General features: G+C 43.0%; 2 protein-coding genes across 10 annotated transcripts in view; one reads left to right on the forward strand and one right to left on the reverse strand.

Annotated features, from left to right (window-relative positions):
* Positions 1–195: 195 nt before the first annotated feature.
* Positions 196–6,717, reverse strand: MTERF2 (mitochondrial transcription termination factor 2). 7 transcript variants are annotated; one of them, XM_062011685.1, is made up of 4 exons: positions 6,440–6,717; positions 5,479–5,590; positions 3,897–4,016; positions 196–1,628 (listed from the first exon to the last, which is right to left on the reverse strand). In XM_062011685.1, exon 4 carries the CDS (start codon positions 1,612–1,614, stop codon positions 424–426), a length of 1,191 nt encoding a protein of 396 aa, XP_061867669.1. In that variant the 5' UTR covers positions 1,615–1,628; positions 3,897–4,016; positions 5,479–5,590; positions 6,440–6,717; the 3' UTR covers positions 196–423. The 7 variants fall into 7 exon arrangements, with proteins under 7 accessions (XP_061867669.1, XP_061867684.1, XP_061867678.1 ...); XM_062011700.1 differs by lacking the exon at positions 5,479–5,590 and having other exon boundaries at positions 6,479–6,717; XM_062011694.1 differs by lacking the exon at positions 5,479–5,590.
* Positions 6,718–10,922: 4,205 nt separating this feature from the next.
* Positions 10,923–22,162, forward strand: part of CRY1 (cryptochrome circadian regulator 1) — a 40,391-nt gene continuing 29,151 nt past the window's right edge. For 2 of the 3 annotated variants that reach the window (XM_062011755.1, XM_062011763.1), the window contains exon 1: positions 10,923–11,460. In XM_062011755.1, the coding sequence (XP_061867739.1) occupies positions 11,303–11,460 (158 nt within the window). In that variant the 5' untranslated portion in view covers positions 10,923–11,302. The remainder of the gene's footprint in view (positions 11,461–22,162) is intronic. The other variant, XM_062011745.1, reaches the window with a different exon arrangement.

Raw genomic sequence — 22,162 nt, forward strand, 5'->3', positions numbered from 1 at the left:
CTGCAGAAATAAGGAACGGAGCTCCACAAGAGTCTCCAGAAGTCTGTGAACTGGTGGGCTGACGAACACTGCTGGAAAAACAACCCACCTTTTCTTTGACAAAGATTGTGCTAATGACTGTGCTCAAGCAGTGACAGAGCTGAAAGCCCAAAGCAGTTAATGCCCTGCTAGATAAGGAAACAACCACACAGGTACTCCAGGGGAAAAAGAGGCAACCTTTATCATAACCAAGGTCTCTGATGTTGTTTGCAAGCATTAAAAAGCTACAATTGTACAATGCAGTTTATGCCCAAGGCCTGTGCCAGGACACAGGACGGGGTGAGTCTGTAGTCTGGTCGAGGCTCCTTTTTGTTTCTGCTCTTCTCAATGAACCAACAGCTCCTGCTTTGAGAACTTTCTTTTGCATAAAGCACAGCATTGAAGTTAATCTTTGATGCGTGTGGGAGCCACAGGATTAAAAATTGGTCTCTCCTCCTTTGATTGTATCTTACCATAACTGACTTCAAAGTCTTTCTTAGTACCACTCAGGCTCTCCAGAGTCCCACTCCTGATGTCATGTCCCAAGGCAGACAGTTTTTTAATGCGATACTGAACAATCTGCGTCGTCAGCTCCAGCACTGATGGCGTCTCTCGAATCTGAGCTACAGAAACTCCTTCCTTCAGGAGTCCTTCAAATCTCTCTTCCAAAACCGGAACAGAATAGTAGAGAAGGGCTGGGCATTTCAGCACCAGCTGTTTTAATTCTTGGTCGCTACACTTAAAGATGTTTTTGGAAAAAAGCATGCTCTCCTGCATGGTACTAGAAGTAAGCTGAAAAATGAAACCTTTGAGTTTGGACAGCAGCTGTAGAACTTCGTGGTCGGTGAAATCATTCTTCTGGAGAAATTCCAAGCTCTCCTGGATCGCTGTGGAGGTATTTAATAAAATAAATGGATTTTGGCTCAATAGCTTCAGTATCCAGATCTTCATATTTGCCTCAGAACCGCCTAAACTTAAATAATTTCTTTGTAATGTCTCTATCACCTCTTTGTTTTTCTCAACAGGATTAAGGAAAATACTGGGTGCGCTTGTCAAGAACCTGGTGATTATGTTATTCTTAAGCCCCAACTCTTGCAAAAACAGTATATTTGCCTTCTGGTTCTCATGACACTCAGTAGTAAAAAAAGACTCTGGAAATTGCTCTATTAATTTAATCAACTGTTTTTCATTTTGGCATACTAATTGCCATAGAGCTTTCTGAGAGTTTATCTCTGCAGGAGTATGAAGAATTGCCTCAGGGCAGCGTTCTAAAATGTTGGCTACAGCAGCCTCGTCTGCCCCCATTTCTTGTAAGATATCAGTAACTTCTTTAACATAGGCCACGTCCTGGAGAAGGACCCACTCCTTCAGCCTGCGTATTTTCTTAATGTCAACTGCCAATCTGTGGAGCCCCTCAATGGTTTTTTCGTTTTCTTCTCCTGATTTTGTATCAGTTGTGTAAATGGAACGTATTAGGAATCTGTGTGCTACTCCAGTCCCTACTGATGGAAGAATCAAGCCCAAGTTACAGTACTGAGGTCTTGTCAGAAGAAGAGTAAATGTCTCTTTTGCACCGTAAGCGACTCCTCTCAACATGGTGGAATTCAGCCCTATGGAGAGAGAACAACCGTGAGAAAACACATTTAAGGCACAAGTTAATGCTCAGAGACACTGATACTTAGATTGAGCTGGCATTAAGAAATTACTCTCAATGGTGTTTTTTGTTACTAGCACAAAATTCAGCTTTCAGGTGAAAGCAGAGGCTGACGGGGAGGGGGTGGAAGTACTTTTGAAAGGTTAATCTTCTGAGGGATGCCTCACTGGAACAAGATGTGGGGGCAGCACTGTCTCTGTAAATGCTTGCAGTCATGTAAGAACCAAACTGCCAGTCCTTTCCTGCAGCTAACATTGTTACTATGTTACAGCTTACTCACACTGTAGGAGAAAAAGGTTTCATGCAATTTAATTTGACAGTAATTCTACTAAATGAATTAAAACAAAACAACAAATCAGCTTAAAAATCTTTTCTTAACCCTTCTGCGTATGTTTGCTTAACTTCTGAAGTGTTATTTGGAGCATGACTTATTCCTTCGTGGGTCAGAGATACCCCCCCCCCCCGCTGCTCCTTCAGCAGCAATTTGTAGCCTAAACGCATTTTGAAGTCATTCTTGTTGGCATTCAGGAAAAAAAAATCACTGAAACCTTTATGTGTTTTTCACCAGTTGAGTCTGATAAGTGAGTTCTGGATAAGCACACCAGTATTCAGAGGGAGGAAGTAAGTGCACTCTGACACTTCAGGCCTTCATTTGCTACTTCACTTACATATTTTGCTGCAGCAGCCCTTTGCACTGCCACCTTACTTCTGTCTCCAGGTCCCTTCTGTCCTTGCTGCCACTCCCAGCAGGCAGGCAGTCATTGAATCACAGAATGGTAGGGGTTGAAAAGAGCCTTTAGAGATCACCCAGTCCAACATCCCTGCCAAAGCCAGTCCACCTCCATCAGGTCACAGAGGAACGCATGCAGGTAGGTTTTGAAGATGTCCAAGGAAGGAGACTCCACACTCTCCCTGGGCAGCCTGTGCTAGGGCTCCCTCACCTGAACAGTGAAATGGTTTCTCCTTATGTTTAAATGGAACTGTTTGTGTTCCAGCTTCTTTCCATTACCCCATGTCATTGGATACAACAGGAAAAAAAAACAGGAATGCCCTAACCTCCTGACATTCACCATTTAGATATTTGTAAATATTAATGAGATCCCCCCTCAGTCTCCTCCTGACTAAACAGCCCCAGTTCCCGCAGCATTTCCTCATAAGGAAGATGCTCTAGTCCCCTGATCACCTTAGTGGCCCTGCACTGGACTCTCTCTAGGAGTTCTCTGTCACTCTAGAATAAGTGCATGGCTGTGCTGGAGTCCCTACAGCAACCCCAGGGTAGTCATGGGTGACGCTCTATCCCACCTTTGGTCCGAGTGCCGGGTATGGCCCATGCACTGCCACCTGTTCTGCCGTAGCCCAGGGAGCCAAAGGCACCGCTAAGGGGGTCTGCACCTTCATTGGGGGTGTTTCCAAAACAGCCTTTTGGGAGCACGAACTGTGAAAGGGAGACTCCCTGATCTGTGAAACACATAAATTTGCTGCTGCTGGTAACATGCCTCAAACAGCTCAAAATTAAAATGAGAAAAGAACCCCTTCCAACTGGTGCATTTGACAATTCTATTTCTACAGCTGCTTTCATCTCTCCCAAAGTACAGCTTGCTTCAAAAAGTAACTATGGGAAACTTAATTCAATTACTTTTTTTGCCTTTTTTTTTTTTTAGGAGAGAAAAGACTGCTATGATCATGCAGTCTAATCTCCTACCTAACAGGCCAAGTCTAATGCAGGAAGAGCTATAGCAGACACCATGAATCTTTCTTATAGGCCATCTTTTAAGAAAATACGTGGTTTGTTTAGAGAACTGAAGTGATAGAGCCTCTATCTAGTTGCCAGGTAAGGTTAAATATTTTCCAGGGGTATATCTCAAGCAAGTGTACCTTTTAAGTTGATGTTTTTCAGCATCTAAAAGCTGCACATTACTACATAATGCTGTTAGTTTATGATGCAGTAAAGACATAAAAATGATTTCCTACGGGTAAACTTATTATCAGAAACTGTTTACCAATAAATCATTTTTTAGTAGTATTTCAAGTCTCTGAGGCAAAATCCAATTGCCTAATGACACTGCTTGTATCAAAACCTCAAGGCTAAGGGTTTTATCTTCATAAACTTTGTGACTTGAAAAGTGCTGTCCAGCAAACTCCACCATACAACAAGCAATTTTTCCTCAATAGCCCTGAAAGTACTCTTAAGTGTAGGTAAGTCAAAGACTTTTCATGTGCTGACCTTTCCAGCTCCTGAAGAAGTGGCTGTTTTCACTGGGACTGCAAACTGAAGCCTCTCCAGGGAGTGATACAACTGCCCGTGTCTGAGTACTTCGAGCATTTCAATTGAATTAAGTGGGTCCTGTCAGAGAAAGTAAATCTCTAAAGGATCAGGGCTTTCTCCACTAATGCTTCAGCTCACATGGAAACTGCCAGAAAAATATTAAAATTGTTTGGGATACTGATACAATACTTTTAAAATATACAAACTGGAATAAGAACTATGACTTTTACTTCAATGTTAAATCCTACTGTTACACAAAATTGCCTTATGAGTAACAGTCACTTAAAATACAGTAATTTTATCTATTAGAGAGCTATTAAAAAATTCTGATATAGTAAATCAAGCTCTTCCAAGATTTGACATGGAAACAATTACGTTCCCTTAAAAAAGCTTTATGTTGTTGAAATGCTTGACGTTGCAGTCATTTTCTTTTTCCTGCTGTTAGTGAGAATCATCCATACAGAAACACAGAATGCTATAAAAGGAAGGAAAATTTTATTTGCTAAGCCACATTTAATTGGGGCAGGTACTCAGGAGCCCTTGAAAAGCACCAAGCAAAATAAAACATGCAAAACAAAATGAGATGTGAATGTCACAGTATTCTAGAGAAACTCTGATGATGATTAAAAGCACAATTTGCTGTACTTCAGAGTCCTGAGATGACAGTATCACATTGCCAGGGTACGTCACCTATTCTGGAGTTCAGAGTTCTCTTAAAGCTCCTGCTGGACAACTGATCCTGCAGGACCACAATGTAACTTTTTTACATAATTACATTGTTGTAGGAATTGTAAATCAACTGAGAAGTGTTTGCTCTTCCTGTCAGCAGCACCCTCTTATCACCAGGTGTCATAACAGCAATAAGGAAGTGAAATAATGTCTACCTGAAAATTGTCTGTGGTCCTGCTTGCTAGCATGCTCGCAGTGACCTACATCATAGAACCACAGAATGGTAGGTTTGAAAGGGAGCTTTAGAGATGATCTAGTCCAACCCCCCTGCAGAAGCAGGTCTGCTTAGATCAGGTCGCATAGGAACATGTCCAGGTGGGTCTTGAAGACCTCCAGAGAAGGAGACTCCACACCCTCCCCGGGTAGCCTGTGCCAGGGCTCCCTCAGCTGAACAGTAAAATAGTTTTTTCTTATATTTAAATGGAACTTTTTGTTTTCCAGCTTCACCCCATTACCCCTTGTCCTGTTGCTACATACAATAGAAAAAAAGGATGTCCCAACCTACTGACATCCACCATTTACATATTTGTAAACATTAATAAGATCCCTCCCTCAGTCTTCTCTTTTTCTAGACTAAACAGTCCCAGTTACCACAGCTTTTCCTCATATGAAACATCTACAGAGGAAAAGGGTGTTACAAATGTCATTATTTAATGAGACTCCTATGTATGAGACCCTTATGTATATCTTCTATAGGAAATGGATACTAGGATCAACTGGCTGATTCATCCCTCATTTCATTCAGAAATTTTGAATTTCTGAATGTGTATTTGAGACTCACATCTCACTTTCTGAAAATCAGAAAACCAACCTCTTGCTTGTGTAGTAAAAATCTTTCAGTAAAGAGAGCAACAAGATGACTACTGCTGTATGCTGGTCATTACCGCTCTCATTACAGCAAACCATCGCTGGGTCTTAGTAGCCTGTAGAGAGTTAAATGAAATTACTAAATGCCTAGATTGCACTTTGAATTAACCAGGATGAGCAGATATCTCCCTAGAATAGAGCAGTGTAGCCAGGCTTTGAATAGCTTGTAAAGAAATCAGGAGCAGCAATAGGAAACAGGTTTGTAGATTAATGCATAGCACTGTAAGCATTCACGCTTCTGCACTTACAAGACAAAAAAATAGGAATCCCTGCTTTGTGTCAGTCGTGGAAGTGAGGTAAAAAAGGATCACACAAATATGCTAGACTGGCATAAAGCTTTCCAGGAAAAAAGAAACTACAGAGGTCTGAGGAGATTTTAGGTATGCAGGGGCCTCAAGAGTTCAAATGACAGTTTGCTATAAGACCAGGCTGCTTTGTCCAGTCAGGTCTTTAAAACCTTGATAGAAGGAGCCCACCCCATCTTCTCTGGGTTGCCTGTTCTACTGCTCAACTGTACTCATGGGGGGAAAATAGCTTTTTCCTTAAACTTAGGAAATGCATTTAAAGAAAAGTCTAAGGAAGCGTAGCACCATTTAAGCCAAAGGTCATCAAGTGGTGCTTTTAGTCCACAGAAAACAAAGTTTTCAGCTACAGCCAGGTCGTGTTAAGTCTGGCTGCCTGGACCACCCCTATCCCTACACCCCTTTCACTCCCTTTGAGCTCCGCTTCGGGGCGGAGGAGCAGGAGGAGGAGACGGTTTTCCTGCTGCCAACGTGGGGGCTGAAGGTGAGAGGCCCCGCTGGACTCTGCTCACTTAGCCCGGCCACCGCAGCCGCTGGCTACCGTCACGGCCTAAGCCCCCCGGGGCAGAACCGCCACTCGCGGCCTGCAGCGAGGCCTCGCACCTATGGGCTTCTTCCCCAAACACGCGTCACTCAACAAACCGGCAGCTTCTCCTTCTGCAGCCCGCCCCGTGCGTCGTCAGGCCCTCATCGCCATCACAGGCCGCGGCTGTTGGCAAAGCCCGCCAGGCCAAACAGAACATAACGTCGGCGGGCCGTGGCTGAGGGCCGCGCCGAGGCAGCCTCCGCGCCTCGTGCCTGGGCTGAGGCGGCTGGGACCGGCACGGCACCCCCGCGCCCCGCCGCTGCGCTGAGGCGGCTGCGAACGGCACCGCACCCCGCACCCCGCCGTGCCTGACCCAGCTCGCTGCCTGCGACGCCGCGCCGGGCCCTACCACCGGCGCCGCCCGGGGAGGGGAGAGAGGGAGGACGTACCATGTGTCGGCTGCGGCGAGAAAGTGCGGGCATTCAGCCGGAGTTTGTGGGTAACGGGGACCGCCGGTGTGATTCGAGAGAGCTGTGGTTCACGTGTGGGAGCTCTCTCGTCTTCACCGGTGTGGTAGGTGGGCTTGCACGGTGTCTTTGTGATGCAAAATCGCCTGAGGTTCTACTGCTTGTTAAAATATGCTTTGTTAGGATTGGGAATACTTAAAGGTGGTTGGATGTAAGCCGTTTTCAACAGAGAATTAGTTTAGTAGATGATTAAAAAAATAATCAAAATTTCATTTGAAAATCGAGGCACTGGACCAGGCTGCCCAGAGAGGCTTGTAGATGCTTCATCCCTGGCACTGTTCAAGGCCAGGTTGGATGGAGCCCTGCTGAGCAACCCGCTCTAGTGAAAGGTGCCCCTGCTGATCTTTAAGGTCCCTTCCATCTCAAATCAGACTCTGATTCTATGGTTATAATAGCAAATAAATTAACCTTTTAAAACGAGGCTACTTGAGCAGCTGTGTTCTGATAGGAAGCAAATGATGCCATTGATTCAGTAAGCAAAGTGCTTAGTTTCTTATATCTGTCCAGAAGTGAAGTTGAAATAAAGGTGCTAGTGCAGGCTCACACCCTGCACAGCACGACCCAGCAATCACAGCGCAGCTGCTCCCAATACCAAATGCATCGACCTCTGCAGAGATGCTTCTACTCTTTTTGAAAGCAGTACTCTGAAAAATCTCTTCAGGATCAAATTTGGATGAGAGAGAGGCAACACCGATGTGAGGATAGGAGGCCTGTGTTATGTCAGTATGTTTTTCTTATGATCACTGCACTTATTACAGAATAAAAGAATAAAATTCAAAAATGTGGTCATTGGATTGATAAGGTTTTGCTGATGGTGTTTCAGAAGTGAGACTCATCTTCCTCCGTCTTGTTTCAGCTGTATTGACTTTATTTCTCTTCAAAAGTTACGAGTAACGAATCAGCAGAGACACATAAATGATTTCTAGACTAAAAAGACTTTTCTAACACTAAGTAAGTCTGAATCTGCACAAAAACATCCTTCAGAGAGCAAAAATCAGTACCATTCCCTCTGGGAACACTTCTTTTGTTGGCTACGTTTTCAAGAGTTGGTATTAGAGCTGTGAAAATTATGTAACGAAGAAGAGATCTGCTACAGAAAATTAAACTACTCTATGAGCCCAGTTCAGGCTTGGTCTCCTACATAACTGCTTTTTCAAGAACAGTTAACAATCCTTGTGAAAGTAAAATGACACACAATGATGTTAACTAGACATTTCTAAAAGACACTTCTGATGTGTGGTATGCAATGTATTGTATAAGTGCTTCTGTTGTGTTTTTCACACCTATGCGTTAGCTTTTTTTTCCTCCTTCCTGCTCTCTTGGTTTTTGCACTTGTGATCTGGGCTAAATTAGCTAAATTTGCAATAATGTTATTTAAAAAAAGATTATTCACAGGAGAACGCAGCAGTGAGGTTTACTCATACGAGCTCCTTGATTTAACTGGGATTCTATTTCCTTTTCCCGCTAACTTGGAGAGATGCTCCCCTTGAGATCTGATGTTTTAATTAATATATTCTTCACCTTCCTTCCACTTCTAAATCAAAACCAAACCGTCTAGCGAAGAAGATATGGCGAGAGCTGAATGGTGGTGTGACATAACGATGCACTGATGACATACTACAGTTGTTATTTAGTCTGTAGCGACAAAGGGCTTAGAGGCTGATGATTTTCATGGTAGCAATTTGGTTATGAAACCATAACGTCTAGTAAGGGAGGATTGCTTCTGCTTCAGTATTCCCAAGAAGGTGGACCAGTTGATGCTGGACTTTATTCAGGGCCACCTTCAGTATCACAGCCTTGTAAGGAGCTAGCAAGGGAACTACAAGGAGCATGAAAAAGTAGTTTTAGAAGCTTGAAATAAAAACTATATTGCGAGGTGGCTTTCCTTGAAAATAATCTACCTTCTTCTGCGTGCTCAAAAGTTACAGAATTAAAAGGAGTTTGATGGAAAGTGGTCATTAACTACTGAGATTTCTTTTCTATTTTATTTCTTTGAAAATGAGTCACCAAATATTTGGCATCTCCTAGGAATAAAAAACAAACAACTCCCACAAACAAACAAGCAAAACACCAAGCAAGGAAAAATGTACTTTGTACTGACTGAGAAAACAACACTCAGCTTCAGAATGACCCAGCTACTCAAGGTTTGTGTTGCAGCGAGGGTATATGACAGGATCCCGTATGTTCTTGGACCAGAATGATGAGCTGTGGAATAGGACTTTCCACGTATGACAATGTGGTAATTGAAAAACTCAGTAATACATGCTGTTGTTAAAACCAGTGCTTATGAACAGTTTGACTGACTTCTGTACTTTCTAGGAATATTTTTGTATTAAGCCAAAGAGAACGGGATTCAAATAATAGCTGAGGCCTTTGCCACTAGCATGCCTTGATCATGAATGACACTTTATTAGGTACAACTTCAGTTGTTCAAGTGCTGTCCCACTCTAGTCAAAAAAGGTCAGTACTGCTGATGTGAGTCCTTGGCCTTTTACTTGGCAGTCATTTCTAATGAAACCTCTCTTAGTGTTGCCACTCACTTGTCTACACTCTGGAAGTTGTAGATTTGAGTTACAGTCCACAGGTGGGAGGTTTCTTTTCAGATCTTCATCAAAAGCTGCCCTGTTAGGACTCAAAACTTCTCTACCATGTCCTAACAACAGTGATAGGACTAAGACTAATGGACAAAAGTTGGAACACAACAAGTTCCACTTAAGTAAAATCTTCTTTACTGTTCAGGTGAGGGAGCCCTGGCACAGGCTGCCCAGGAGGATGTGGAGTCTCCTTCTCTGGAGGTTTTCAAACCCACCTGGACGTGTTCCTCCGTGACCTGATTGAGATGGACCTGCTTTAGCGGGGGAGTTGGACCGAATTACCTTTAGAGGTCCGTTCCAAGCCCTACCATTCTGTGAGTCTGTGATTTTGTGTGATGCCCCATTCCTTCAACAGCCACGTGTAGTAGGTAATGCAAGAGAGGTTACAGGGAAACCTGCAGTCTTGGCAGCACGCAGACCTTGGCTCGAGCTCTGTAATTAAAAGCAAAGATGTTAGATATACACCATTTACTAATAAAGATTTTACTAACTGCGTCAGAGAGACCATTTTAAGGCCATCCTCAGAACCCACTTCCAAGCACGTTTTCTTCCTGCAGCCCTACATGGCCGAGCTACTCTCGCTCAGTGGTTTGGTTTTTTTTTTCCCCCAGATCTTCTGACAGCTCCTCAGGACTGCCGCGGGCGGCCACAAAACCAAGGACTGTTTCATAAGCAACGCCACGCATCTCAAACTAGAACAGGAGGAGTGGGGACCGGGCCGAGCGTGGGAGGGCAGAAGAAGACGTACGAAGGCTAAAAGAGGGGGGGTGGGCGGCCGCCGTCCCCCAGCCCTCCCGGCCCAAGCGCGTCTTAGAAGCACAGCGTGCACCCGGCCGCGGCTGGGCTCCCTACGCACAGAGCTTACATAAATGCTCCGCCTTTGCCCTGCCGGAATAGGGCGCGGCGGGGTCGGCCGAACCCAGCCAGGACCGGCCCACAAGCACAGGCGACCCCGCCACATCCCGCCGCGGGCGCGTGTCGGGCACAGCCGCGCCTCGCCGCGCACGCGCAGACCCCCGCCAACGGGCGCGCGCCCGGCGCGATACATAACAGGCCGGCGGGTGCGCGCCGGGGGCTGCCCACCCCCCCACGCGCGTGCGCGCCGGGGCCTCTTGCCAGGACTCGGCGCCTCCGAAAGCCTCCTCGGAGCCCCGTGCTCATCCGGGTCCCGCCGCCCGCAGCTTGGGGCGGGAGGGGCCGCGAACTCCGCCCCCGGCGCCCCTCCCCGCCGCGGCTCACCACCTCGCGCCCCCCTGGCGGGGATTTTCCCTCCGAGGTCGCGGCACCCCCGGTGTGAGGCTGCCCCGGCGCGGGAGCGGGGCCCGGCGGGCCCCTCACCTGCGCTCCCCGCGCCGCCGCCCCCCCGCGCCGCTTGTAAACACACTTCAGAAACGTGAGGACCGGCGGTCACGTGGGAGAGGGCTCGGCCAATCGGCTGCGGGGGGCGGAGCGGGGCAGCCGGCGGAGCCCCGGCGCAGAGTCACAGGGCGAGCGGCGAGGCGGCGGCCGCTGGCTAACACGAGGCAAGCGCGGGTGGCACCGACGGCCGCTTCGCACGGACAGGCAGCGGTTCCGTCGCGACCCCCGGATCGCGCTTCTCTCCGTCTCAGCTCTCCCCGGCGCGGGGGCACCGCGGGGTGATGCGTCCCCGCCGGGCGGCCGCCCCCGTCATCTCAGCCGGGTCCTAGAACCTGCCGAGGCGAGGCCCCGCGGGCCCCTCTCCCGTTGCTCGCCCGGGCGCCGAGCGGCGGCGCCGCGCCATGAGCAGCCCCGAGGGCGACGACGGTGGTGGTTCCCGTTGAGCGCCCCCGGCCCGGGCATGGGGGTGAACGCCGTGCACTGGTTCCGCAAGGGGCTGCGGCTCCACGACAACCCGGCGCTGCGGGAGTGCATCCAGGGCGCCGACACGGTCCGCTGCGTCTACATCTTGGACCCCTGGTTCGCCGGATCGTCTAATGTGGGCATCAACAGGTGGCGGTGAGTGCGGGGCGACGGGGGAGGCCGGCGGGGGCCCCGCTCCCTGCGTTATGTATGCGGTCACGCTGCTTCTCCGCCATCACCTCCCCTCGCCGCCCGATTGGGCCGCCGCCAGCGCCGGCTTCCCTCGCCCGCTCGCCCTCCCTTCCCGCGGCTCCGGCTGTGGTGTTACATATCCAGCCCCCGCGCCGGCCCGGGCTGCGGTTGCCGCTGTGGGGGTGGAAGGAGGAAGACGCAGAGAAGTCTCTTGAGGAGTGCGGGCCCCCGAGGGAGCGGGGGGCTGTGCTTTCCCAGGGGACGGGGATTCTTGGACTCGCCTCTCCAGAGCAGCAGTTGGGTGCTCGAGTGCGACCTCAGTGCCCTCCCGCGTTCGAGCTCGGGGAAGGGCTACTGCCGGGCTGTCAGTCCCGGGACGAGCAGCCCGGAGGGCGTGCGTCGCCTCGGGACCTCTGGCCAGTCAGAAAGCCCGCGACCGCACTGAGTAACTCCGTTCTGGAAAAAGAACTGTGAAGCTGCTTCATTAGTTCAAAAGTAATTTCTCGAGAGTAGTTTTCCGAAGGGGAAGGACAGGTAGTGTCCTTTCCCGGAGCATGCAGATCTATTCCTATGCCTTCAAGACAGATTTAGTCCTTCCTACCTAATACAAAAATGAACCTTACTGTGAAGTTGTGACGCTAAATGCGTGCCATAATAAGACAGAGATTAATGAGACTTCGGTGCATGCTTGTCTTGTGAGATTAGTTAAAGCATCACTAGGGATCTGAGAGTTACCATCTTAAAAGGTTTGATAACGCAGTAGAGTTCTTATATCATCTGTCCATCCAGTGTCAGAAACTTGAACTGCTCCTGAGCTTAGCCTGCCCAGGCTGTGATGCTGAGAAGAGTTGCCTAATTATGGAACAAGCGCGGTGAAACTTGGCTTAGCACCATGTCATAGAGGAGTGACAAAGTTGAGATACTTTGGGTTTAAGTTCAGAGTTTACTTCAAGGATCACTTCTTTCAGACTTAATAATTTCTATCTCAGGTCATTAAATATGTTAGCAGTAAGGTAACTTACTTTGGAGGTTGACTTTTTTTTTTTCAAGTTCTGAGATTTTTTTTCTTGTGGTCCTATTTCTGCTTTTCAGAAGATAGAAATATGAACAATGCTTTCTGTGAGCCTTAATTTGATGATTATTCCGTGTTCACTGACAAAAATAATATTCACGCCACTAAAGAATAGTACTTTGATACTTGTCTTATCTGAAGTACATTATGTATGTTTCTTTTATAGAGGCTTTTTAATTTGTTTGCTTTGAGGAGAATAAGTGTGTGGTTTTTTTGACTAGCAAGTAGTGGCTTTATAAAGACAACTCAAAGGACTTAGTTTTATGGATGAAGCATGAACAACTAACAATTTAAAAGACTGTAGGCAATTGGTGCAATTCTAAGTGTTGAAGAAATCGCATGTCTTAAGAATACTTCATGGGTTTCCATTGTGTTTTGCAATTGAAATGTAAAATGGTTATATTCTCTGAGCTAGTAAATGACAGACAAATAGGAACTTTGATTCTAGCAAAAGGAAGTTCATGTCTTCAGTGTCACTGCTGTGATCCTTCAATGACTTTTTAATGCGATCATTAGCTAATACAGTCCTTGAGTACGTTTCTGTGTGATGTGTTTGCTAGTTGGCTTACTTTAATAGCGTTCTCTGCTCAAAAAAGACAACTGGTCCATGCATTGTGTTCTAGGTGAACCTGCTTTAGCGGGGTGGGGGGGTGGGGGTTGGACTGAATGATCTCTAAAGGTCCCTTCCAACCCCTACCGTTCTGTGAAAACCATCTTCTCTCATTGCTGCTTAGAGGGGTGAGTTTTTGGTGGTAGATGTCTATTTTAGTCCTTCATTTTTGTGTGTGCCTCCCTCACATCCCACGAGGATCTTCCAGAAGAAAGTTAAATTACAGCTCCCTTATCCAAAGCCCTTCAGTCTCCTGGGACTCAAGTCCCCTCCAGGTACATGCTGCACATGGATTTGAGTAGGAGATCTTGCTGCCTGCATAGCCTGATTTTGTGAGATCTTCAAGTTTTCTTCTAATTCAAAAGTATAGAAACTTCATATGGCTGCTAGATCTGTGTGTTTATTGAAGTGATCTCAATTTTTTATTTAAATGATCAGTTACTAGTTTGAAATGAATCTGTTTTAGGTTCCAATGGTTTTAATGAGCTATTTTTAACCAGTGGTAATGACATGCATTCACAGTATGCATACCCAAGATTCATGATGCAGTTTTTTGGTTTGTCAGTCTCATTTGGCACTCATAATTGATAATCAAGGATTTTTATCTCCTCAGTCACCTGATGACCCGAAGCAAGATCCTTGCTTACATACCTGCAAAGTAGGGTGTTGAATTAGTGGAAAATTTTATTTGAGATTAGAAGCAGAAGCATTTGGAATGTGAGTCAAGTTTAATCTTGTGGTGTGAGTTTTTGGTGGTCCTTTCTTAGATTGAGCTGATTGACACCAGGAGTTTTATGTTCTGGTGAACTTATGGACCTAATGCCCTGGGCAAAAGTCTTGTCTGTCAGAGATCAAAGTATGACTGACACAATAGATATGAGAAGTAATGCAAGAATACATGAAACCAGGAGTTTTAGTTTATTGTTAGAAGAAACTGACTGCAGAGTCCCCAGTTATGGTTTATTCCTTAAAATGTATGTTAAATCTGGCAAATAGCAGCCTCGAATACCTAGGTGTGCTCTCCGATTAACTTTTTTCTTTAAACAGTCATGTAACACTCTTGAACTAATTTTTGTGTAATTGCACTATTGAGCAAGTGTAATTACTAAGCAGTCACATGGTCTTACTGACCTCCTTTCTCCTGGCATTCAGCCTACCTGTACTAAAATCATGAATGCCATGCAACATATGCCAGGATCTTCCTCATCTCACTTCATTTTTTTTTCTGGTTCTATTCTGTGTTTTTCTTATTATTTCCTCTTTCAGGCTATCAAAAAAATCAAGATGTACTTTCATTGAGACATGCTTTTTCTATGCAATGAGTTTTTTAGTGTCATTCACAGACCAAGGCATGTGAGTAGGGTTATTTGGTGCAGTAAAAGGTGATGCAGAAATGGTAGAGGGAGATGCTAAATGGAAGATTGCTCTAACACTCAAAGTTCTGTCAATTGCCATTAAACTTTTGGCACCAGAACTAATGCGTCAACAGAACAGACAAAGAATGTAACTTACGTACTCCCGACAAGTAACCATTACCTACTTATGAAAAAATGTGTTTGTGTGTTCTCACAGACTTTTCCATATTAAGGAGAGTGGGATCTCCTGGTTAACTATATCACTTAGGGGAAGGTTTCATTCAGCCCTGATTTTAGTACAGAGTGGCAATTGATCACAGTACCTAAGAAGAAATATGAACATTCCGTTAGTTGATGCATAAGAATTTACTTTGGCTAATAATTTACTCTTTCAGTTTATCTTTTAAAGTGTGTATGTGTGTTTCTGATATGCTAGTTAAAAGACTGGTTTGCACTAATTGATTTTAAAAAGATGGATAGTCTAATCTTGCCAATCCTTGTATTTGTTTTTTAATAATTCCTGAGGAGAATAACTTTCAATTTTAAAATAAAAGTAATAATATTTGTCTTGTGTAACTAGTAGATTTTGTGAGAGATATGCTTAACATCCTGCAAAGTTAGCTATTGATACTAATGATTTAGGAGAGAGAAATGAGATTTTTAATTGCTTTTTTCACTCTTGTACATCAAACAGTGTCAAAAATTAACAACCTGATCAAAAACAACAATAAAGAAGTTTAATTTCCAGGACAATCGCTGCAATTCATGGAAATGGGAGCTTGTTTTAAAAAATTAATACTTACACATCCTTCTGTAGCATCTGTTAAATTGTGCTATTCTGTGCATGCTTTTTTAAAATTTTTCTCCTCTTCTTAAATATGTTATCACAGAGGTGCTACCACTGTCACTAGTTGGCTCAGTTTTGGCCATCAGCAGGGCTGTCTTGGAGCCAGCTGATGTTTGGTCTGTTGGACACAGTGGAAGCTACTTCTCACAGAAGCCACCCCTGTAGCCCCTCCTACGAAAACCTTGCCATGCAAACCCGATAAAACACATCACTTTTTAAATTAATGGCTTCAACTCTAGTACAGTGAGCAGCTTGGAGCACTTTTGTTCAACCATCTCACTAAATTGAGGATAATTACTCTATAAATTTTAAATTCTGTTATCGAAGAGGCATAACTTATTTTCATAAGCAACTTGTTCACATGGGAACTCTGTGATAGCAGTGATTAGATCAGAGAAACCCTCCAGTGCCACACACCTGGGCTACCCACCTTTCAGAGAAAGCCTTGTCTACCCTAAAAATGCCCACAGTTCAGTGATCCCCTCTATAATTCATCGTGTTATATGGTCTACTGCTATGGTTTACAAAGTACGTCACTGAACCATTCTGACGTATGTCCTCATGTTTTTAATACTGTGGTGTTGATGAAAGGAGTGGTTCCACCCTTTTGTGATAGCACACAGCCCTGTGGTGAACCAGACTGGCTCATTAACCAGTCCAAAATAAATTAGTTACTAGTTTTGGTAGGATTAGCTTCGTAGTTGATTGTGCAAGCAAAAAAATCCTAGTAGTTATAGTGAAGAGAGGAGAGTGGGAAGGGCAGGTATAATTTCCTTCAGTGGCAGTATGAATTCGAGCCAGATTGAAATGGCCATGTAACTGTGTTGCTCATGTGTGTATTGGTTTCTTCTGGGATTTGCTATTTGTTGATACTCTTTGAAGTTATATTGTTGAAAATAAGTATTGGCCTTTTACCTGGTAGGGGAAAGGCCTGGTTTATTTTTTTTTTTGTCAGACTGTCAGAATGTGAGAGATAACCCTGCCAGCCGAGAAATTACACCGTGCTCGTTTGTTTATGTTTCGTGAATGAACTTGTATCGCCAGATTCTGTAATGTAACTATTATTTAATTGGACAAGAAGTCTGCACTGCTTGTTCTGGAGAGAGCAGGTATTCCTGCAATCCAGTTTTTATACAAAGTGCTCAGTAAGTTGTTTTCCCAAGTATCAGTTACTATAGACCAGAAAAATGCTAGTAAGGATTTCCCTTCAATATTGATGTAGAAGGGATTTGATTCCTCAGGTTAAGAAGTTTTGAGGTTTTAGAGGCCTGGTTTTTAATACCTAATCTGCAGGTTTGAGAATAATGAGAGAAGATTTGGGTAGAGCGTTCCTGATGAGTAGAGTAGTGACTTTGAGTATCAGGGGCCAAATGCAATCTTGAAACAACTGCATAGAATTATTTCGGTTTTCGTTTGGGAGCAGAAAAGCATTTTTGTTTCAAAAGTGTCTATGGAAACTTTTACTGAAGTATCCATAAATTGCATTCATTGTTTCAGTAGGGGAAAGTAATCTGTCTGCAACTTGTGGTATTAGCTGCTCTGGTCGTAAAAGGAGAGGGTGATAACCTCCAACAAACACCATCTATGATGAATGCAAAAGCAGCTTTTTTTTAGGCAATTGAGATGTCTTTTTTTTTTTTTCCCCAACTCATCAGTATGTGGCAGTGTTAATGATTTCTGCATCATTTCCTCAAAGCAAATTATTTTATATGTTATCATGCACTTGGCCATTTTTATGCAATAAAGTATGTTTATGAAAATGTCTTCATTCTTTAAACATATATCATTATGCAAATATTGCAGAAAAAGCTGTCTGACATTGTACCACCTAAACCTTTTGACTTGAGACAGTTTCTCTACTGCATGGAAGCCTTTATTTTCAGGGAAAATGATTATTTTCCATACTCTCTCAGTGCCTGGCAGGTTTTCAGGTTAGTTATATAACCTGTGATAGGAGGAAGGTCAAGCTGCCAGCAAAATCGGCCATTTTTTCAGTGAAGACACTAAAGTCTGTAATGTATTAATCTGCTTATTGAAAGAAAGTCTTTGCAATAGGGAATTTTGTGACCTTCCCATAGTGACCTAAAAAGGCAAAAGTCAGCTTGAGCATTAACTGCTCTGTAGGAGCGTGTGGCTTTCTGTTTATAGGCTTAGTAATTTGAGTATCATATTTTAGCAGGATTAATATCTGTGCCTTTGGTTACCTCTAGGAAAAGACTGGGTTTGATTACTGGGGTAAGAAATCCATGGTATTTTGGTGGAAAACATTTTACGATATGGAACAAGCTAGTTTGTGTGCCTCTTCATACTTCTGGCTTTCAAGTTCTTTGCAATCTAGGTCAACAGGTGAACTATAATTGCAGTGTTCTTCTAACCCCAAAGCTTCCATGGTTTTTTTTCAGGTCACCATTAAGCATTTACCTTCACCAATTTTTGTGGAGTTTTGTGTGTGTAAATGTTTCTTTATGCAGAATTAAAGCTTTAATGGAGGTGAAAAATAGACCAGGAAGGATTAGAGAATACAGATCAATATTGTAATGTTACATTTTCAAGCACGTAAACGTAGACAGATTTGGCAAAAAAACTATCTACATGTGTATCTGTACTTTTGAGATGGTTACAAATCTGAACATACCAAAAGACTAACAGAGAGATAATGAAAAATTAACACATGAGCTTTGTTAGCATTATTTGAGACAGTAGCTGAGCTTCAATGAAAAGAGCTTCCTAAATATGTACTTTTTTCCTAAAATTCTGCATCTTGTTGTGCTGGGTGGTTTTTGGTTCTTTTTTTTTTTTAACTGAATTAGTGTTTGAAATGTCTGAGAGTCTCTACTGGTAAACCTGGGTGAGGAAGTAAGAAGTCTGTAATACTTCTGAGTTTCAGAAGTAAATTCAGATGTCAAATTGTTGCTTATAATCTCTTTGAAAGGTGCTAACACAACAAGTTCCTTGCAATAGGATGAAACTTGGTTGGATTATCAGAGATAGAAAGAATTTTTTCCAGTCAAACACTGATCAGGATGTGTCTTGCAAGAAGTTCTTGTGTTGTCAGGCATGTGATGTCATGTACACTTGAACTTGTGTTATACATTGTTAGCCCCTGCAATGAAATTGGAGAAATTTTCTGGTGCTCCTTTTGAAACTTACTTTATATCTCGGTGTTTCTTGATTAGTGGGAAAGTATTTCCTTTCTTGTTCAGCTCCATGCCTTCTGTTTTTAACATCTGTTTGTTACTCTCGAGCAGTCATGAAAAGTAAAGACTGCAAAATTCTTGCACTGCAAGTTTGATTTAAGGACACAAGCTCCTTGTCCTTTCAAAATGAAAACCAGAAATGTCAAAAGAAGTCTATGTAAGATCAAATGGGAAAATTTTGAAGTATGGGTATGCGTTTTTACTGATTCTTCTGTGATGAAGGTGGAATATCTACAGCGCAGCCTACTTAGTCATAACTCCTGTAAGGAAAGCTTGTATTTTTTTTAATCTGTTATCTATCCAAAATGTGTAATCCATGACCTAGGTAATGCCTTTTTATAGTAATGAAGGTGTGGAGTTCAGTGCTTGAAGATTCTTTTTTTGTTAATAGTGCTAATGCCAGTATTCTACTTGGCATGTAGGGGAAGGGTAAGACTATGCTGCAATTGAGAGGGGCAAAATAGTGATCAAAAGAACTGAAAAAGGAGGGCAATTTGCATCAAAAAAGATGAGTAAACAGGCAGGTAACTCCTTCATATAGAATGCCTGTTCCTTCATGCTTTTTATATTTCATAAGATATGACCATGGTCTGCATAGTTACAATTTTGCTATGTAGTAAAGATGTAGAACACCATGGCAAACTTTATCTCAGTTTCACAGTCTGTGCAGTTGTGATGTACTGGAGAAATGTACAGGGAATTGTGAGACTCTGTTTTATAGAGTAACTGCCATTAAAGTAGTTAATGGTTTAATTTGTAATACATTGAATTAATTGAAGAATGGGGTAAAATTTTTCTTTTCTATCTTCTCTTTTGAGTTTCATCAGAGTTGAAGTTTCCTGTTTTTAAGTTTTGTGGCATTAAGTGATTTTTTTTTTTTTTCCCTCATTTTTGATGTTTCACATGCTTTAGAGTAAACAAAGTTACTTTTTTTTCTAGGAGTCTTAAAGTGGAAAAAGAGAACAATACAGCTTTTAGAAGAGATTGCCTGCTATTGTTTCCCTTGTTCCTCTCTTGAGGGAGAGGCATGAGTCTACATCTGTTAAACTGAGATATGCATTTAAAATAAAAGGCTGTATGGAATAATTTTTACCATCCAGGTTTCACAAGAGTCTTTGATTGAGCTGGAGATTGCATTTTGCTTTTGTTCTTTGTTTTGTAAGTCTAGCTATTAGTGAATTCAAGAAGTTGAAATTATCCAAGGCTTAATGAGGGTGATCAAGCAAAGGATGTCATCTGAATTGTTTTATTTGTGTTGCCTAGGGATAATTCCTCTGTCTTTCCATCATTATTTTTCAGTAGATGACAGGCTTAGTAAGGTCTAGTTTACTGTGCTTTATCTATGTTTCTTTATAGACAGCATAGCTTCTGTTCACTGCTACTAGGCAGTATATCTTAAGTCCTGTGTCTGCTTCTTCAAATGACTTGTCACTAAGGACCTTTTCTCCACCATATTCTTTAACTGGTATGACAGTGAAACATCTACTCATGCATAGTTTCTTCAGTTTATAACAAAGGGAAAAGTTGTAAGTTGATGTGATGGTGATAGTTCAGCTTTAACGGTGGTATATTTTCTTTCCCCTTTTATTTCAAGACTTTCATAATCTGAAGAGATCTGTACAAAGATTAATTTTGAGCTATGGTGGTTTTCAGTGAGTGGGGTTTTTTTCATTTGATTGAAATTTCATTTCTGTAAGCTAATTGCCCATAAATCTACTGGTGAAAAGTACTTTATTTCAGCAGTAGTGTGTGTTTTTGCTAAACCATGAAGAAAATCTTGGGTTTGTGGGGATAATATGGATCTTCCTGTTTTTACATTTTAGATTTTCATAACTCCACCAGCCTCTCCTCTTCAGTGCCAAGTCTGAAACATTGGGTTAGTTTGTCAAATAAAAGTTTTTTCAGTGCTGCATTTACTGAAAGTTTTGCTCTGGTTCTTTACTATTTCCATATGAGACAGCACAATAAGACTTGTATTTTTGGCAGCGGAGGTCACACTTTCAAGCTGGAAAGTCTTACTAGTGGTCAGATGTTGCTGTTGCAGCAGCTGCCTTTCTGATTTATTTCTTTTTTCCTCCATAATTCTATGGGATTTTTTCATCTATTAACTAAACTTTCTTCCAGAATTCTACCTTTGCAGATGCTGCTCTATGACTTGTCAAGTGCAATGTCAAAGAATTTTTACGGCTTTTCTTTTTTTGCTGTTTTGTTTGAAGATTTGCAGGAGTAATTGTCTCATTATATACAGTTTATTCCTGAGTGAAATTGTATGCAATTTTTTTTTTAAAATACACCTTTCCACTCACAATTCCGTAAATTCCAGTATTTTTCCTGCTGAATTTGTGAATTTGAAGAAGAGTTAAGTAAGGTAAAGTTAGCATTGGAGAACTTTGCTATATGTATACTTCATTTTTCAGCTTTCATAGTATGAGCTGTATCTGTCAGAATCTTTGTGTTTGCTGAAGTTTCAATTAGGATGTACTCGATGGTAAAGCAAAACTTGCCTATTGTTGGAATGCATTGTCTTTCCTGTGGAAGTGTTAATCTCTTGTGTTTACCTCTTAAATCTTACCTTCACTGAAAGCTTTTGAACTTGAGATTTGCATGAACCCATTGAAAAGTACCTATGCACAAGTCAGTGTGATTGATGTTTGAAGCCTTGTAGGATTGTTTCTACAGAGACATCTTTATTTTCTTCATGAGGTTAAGATACTGGTGGTTATTGTTTTCCTCTGGTTATGGTCATTAACAGTAACAGTAAACAGGAAATTAAGCAATTGTCAACATTACTTCCTGGATGTGTGTGGTACCTTCCTAGTTCCCTGTTCCACTGTCCATGCGGTTTTATATAGGGTTTAAAACCATGTTAGCTTTACCTGTCATTTACGAGGGTTTTCCTTTTATGCAGATTTAATGTTATTTAGACCTGTAATAAGGGATTACATCCGTTTGCTTGTGCTTGGATGGTAGTACTGGGACAGTCTGTTTGTGCTGACGCTTGCTGCCAGCTGCTGACTCTGGCAGGGAACACGTTGTTCACGAGCTGCTGTTGTCTTTGACACCTCTTCCCTGTATTCTTTTTTATCAGCCCCTCCGGTTTTGAACGTTGACTTGGTACTTTTGAACTCTGAGCGCATACTAGGTTTCACTTAACCTTTCATAGCCAACACTTCAAAATATGACACAGAGGAGTAGAACTGACTCTCTCGCTGCTTGAACCTGCTCAAATCCTTTTTCTGTCTCGGTTAGGAATAAAGTTTAGCTGCAGTATGGGAATCCTCTCAGAGCCGCTCCAAAGGGAAGGAGAAATTCAGCTCCTACTACAACGGTTACGTATGACTGGAAAAGTAGGTCATTGTGGCAGGGAGTAGTCCAAACAGCCGCCTGGTTGCTGCAGCAACGACCTACTTCAGGAAACTATTTTTGTTGATTCATATTGAAATGTTCTTCTTACAAATGGTACAAGGAAATGATAAGGTTCTGAGAAGGGTACCAATGAAAGCTGCAGACTTTGTGGACTCCTCCTCCCTCGCACCTCACCTCACACTCCCCTTTTTTTTTCCTTCACTTTGGTCTTGCCCTTTG

This window comes from Colius striatus, chromosome 1 (assembly GCF_028858725.1).
Source record: "Colius striatus isolate bColStr4 chromosome 1, bColStr4.1.hap1, whole genome shotgun sequence".
Taxonomy (NCBI): domain Eukaryota; kingdom Metazoa; phylum Chordata; class Aves; order Coliiformes; family Coliidae; genus Colius; species Colius striatus.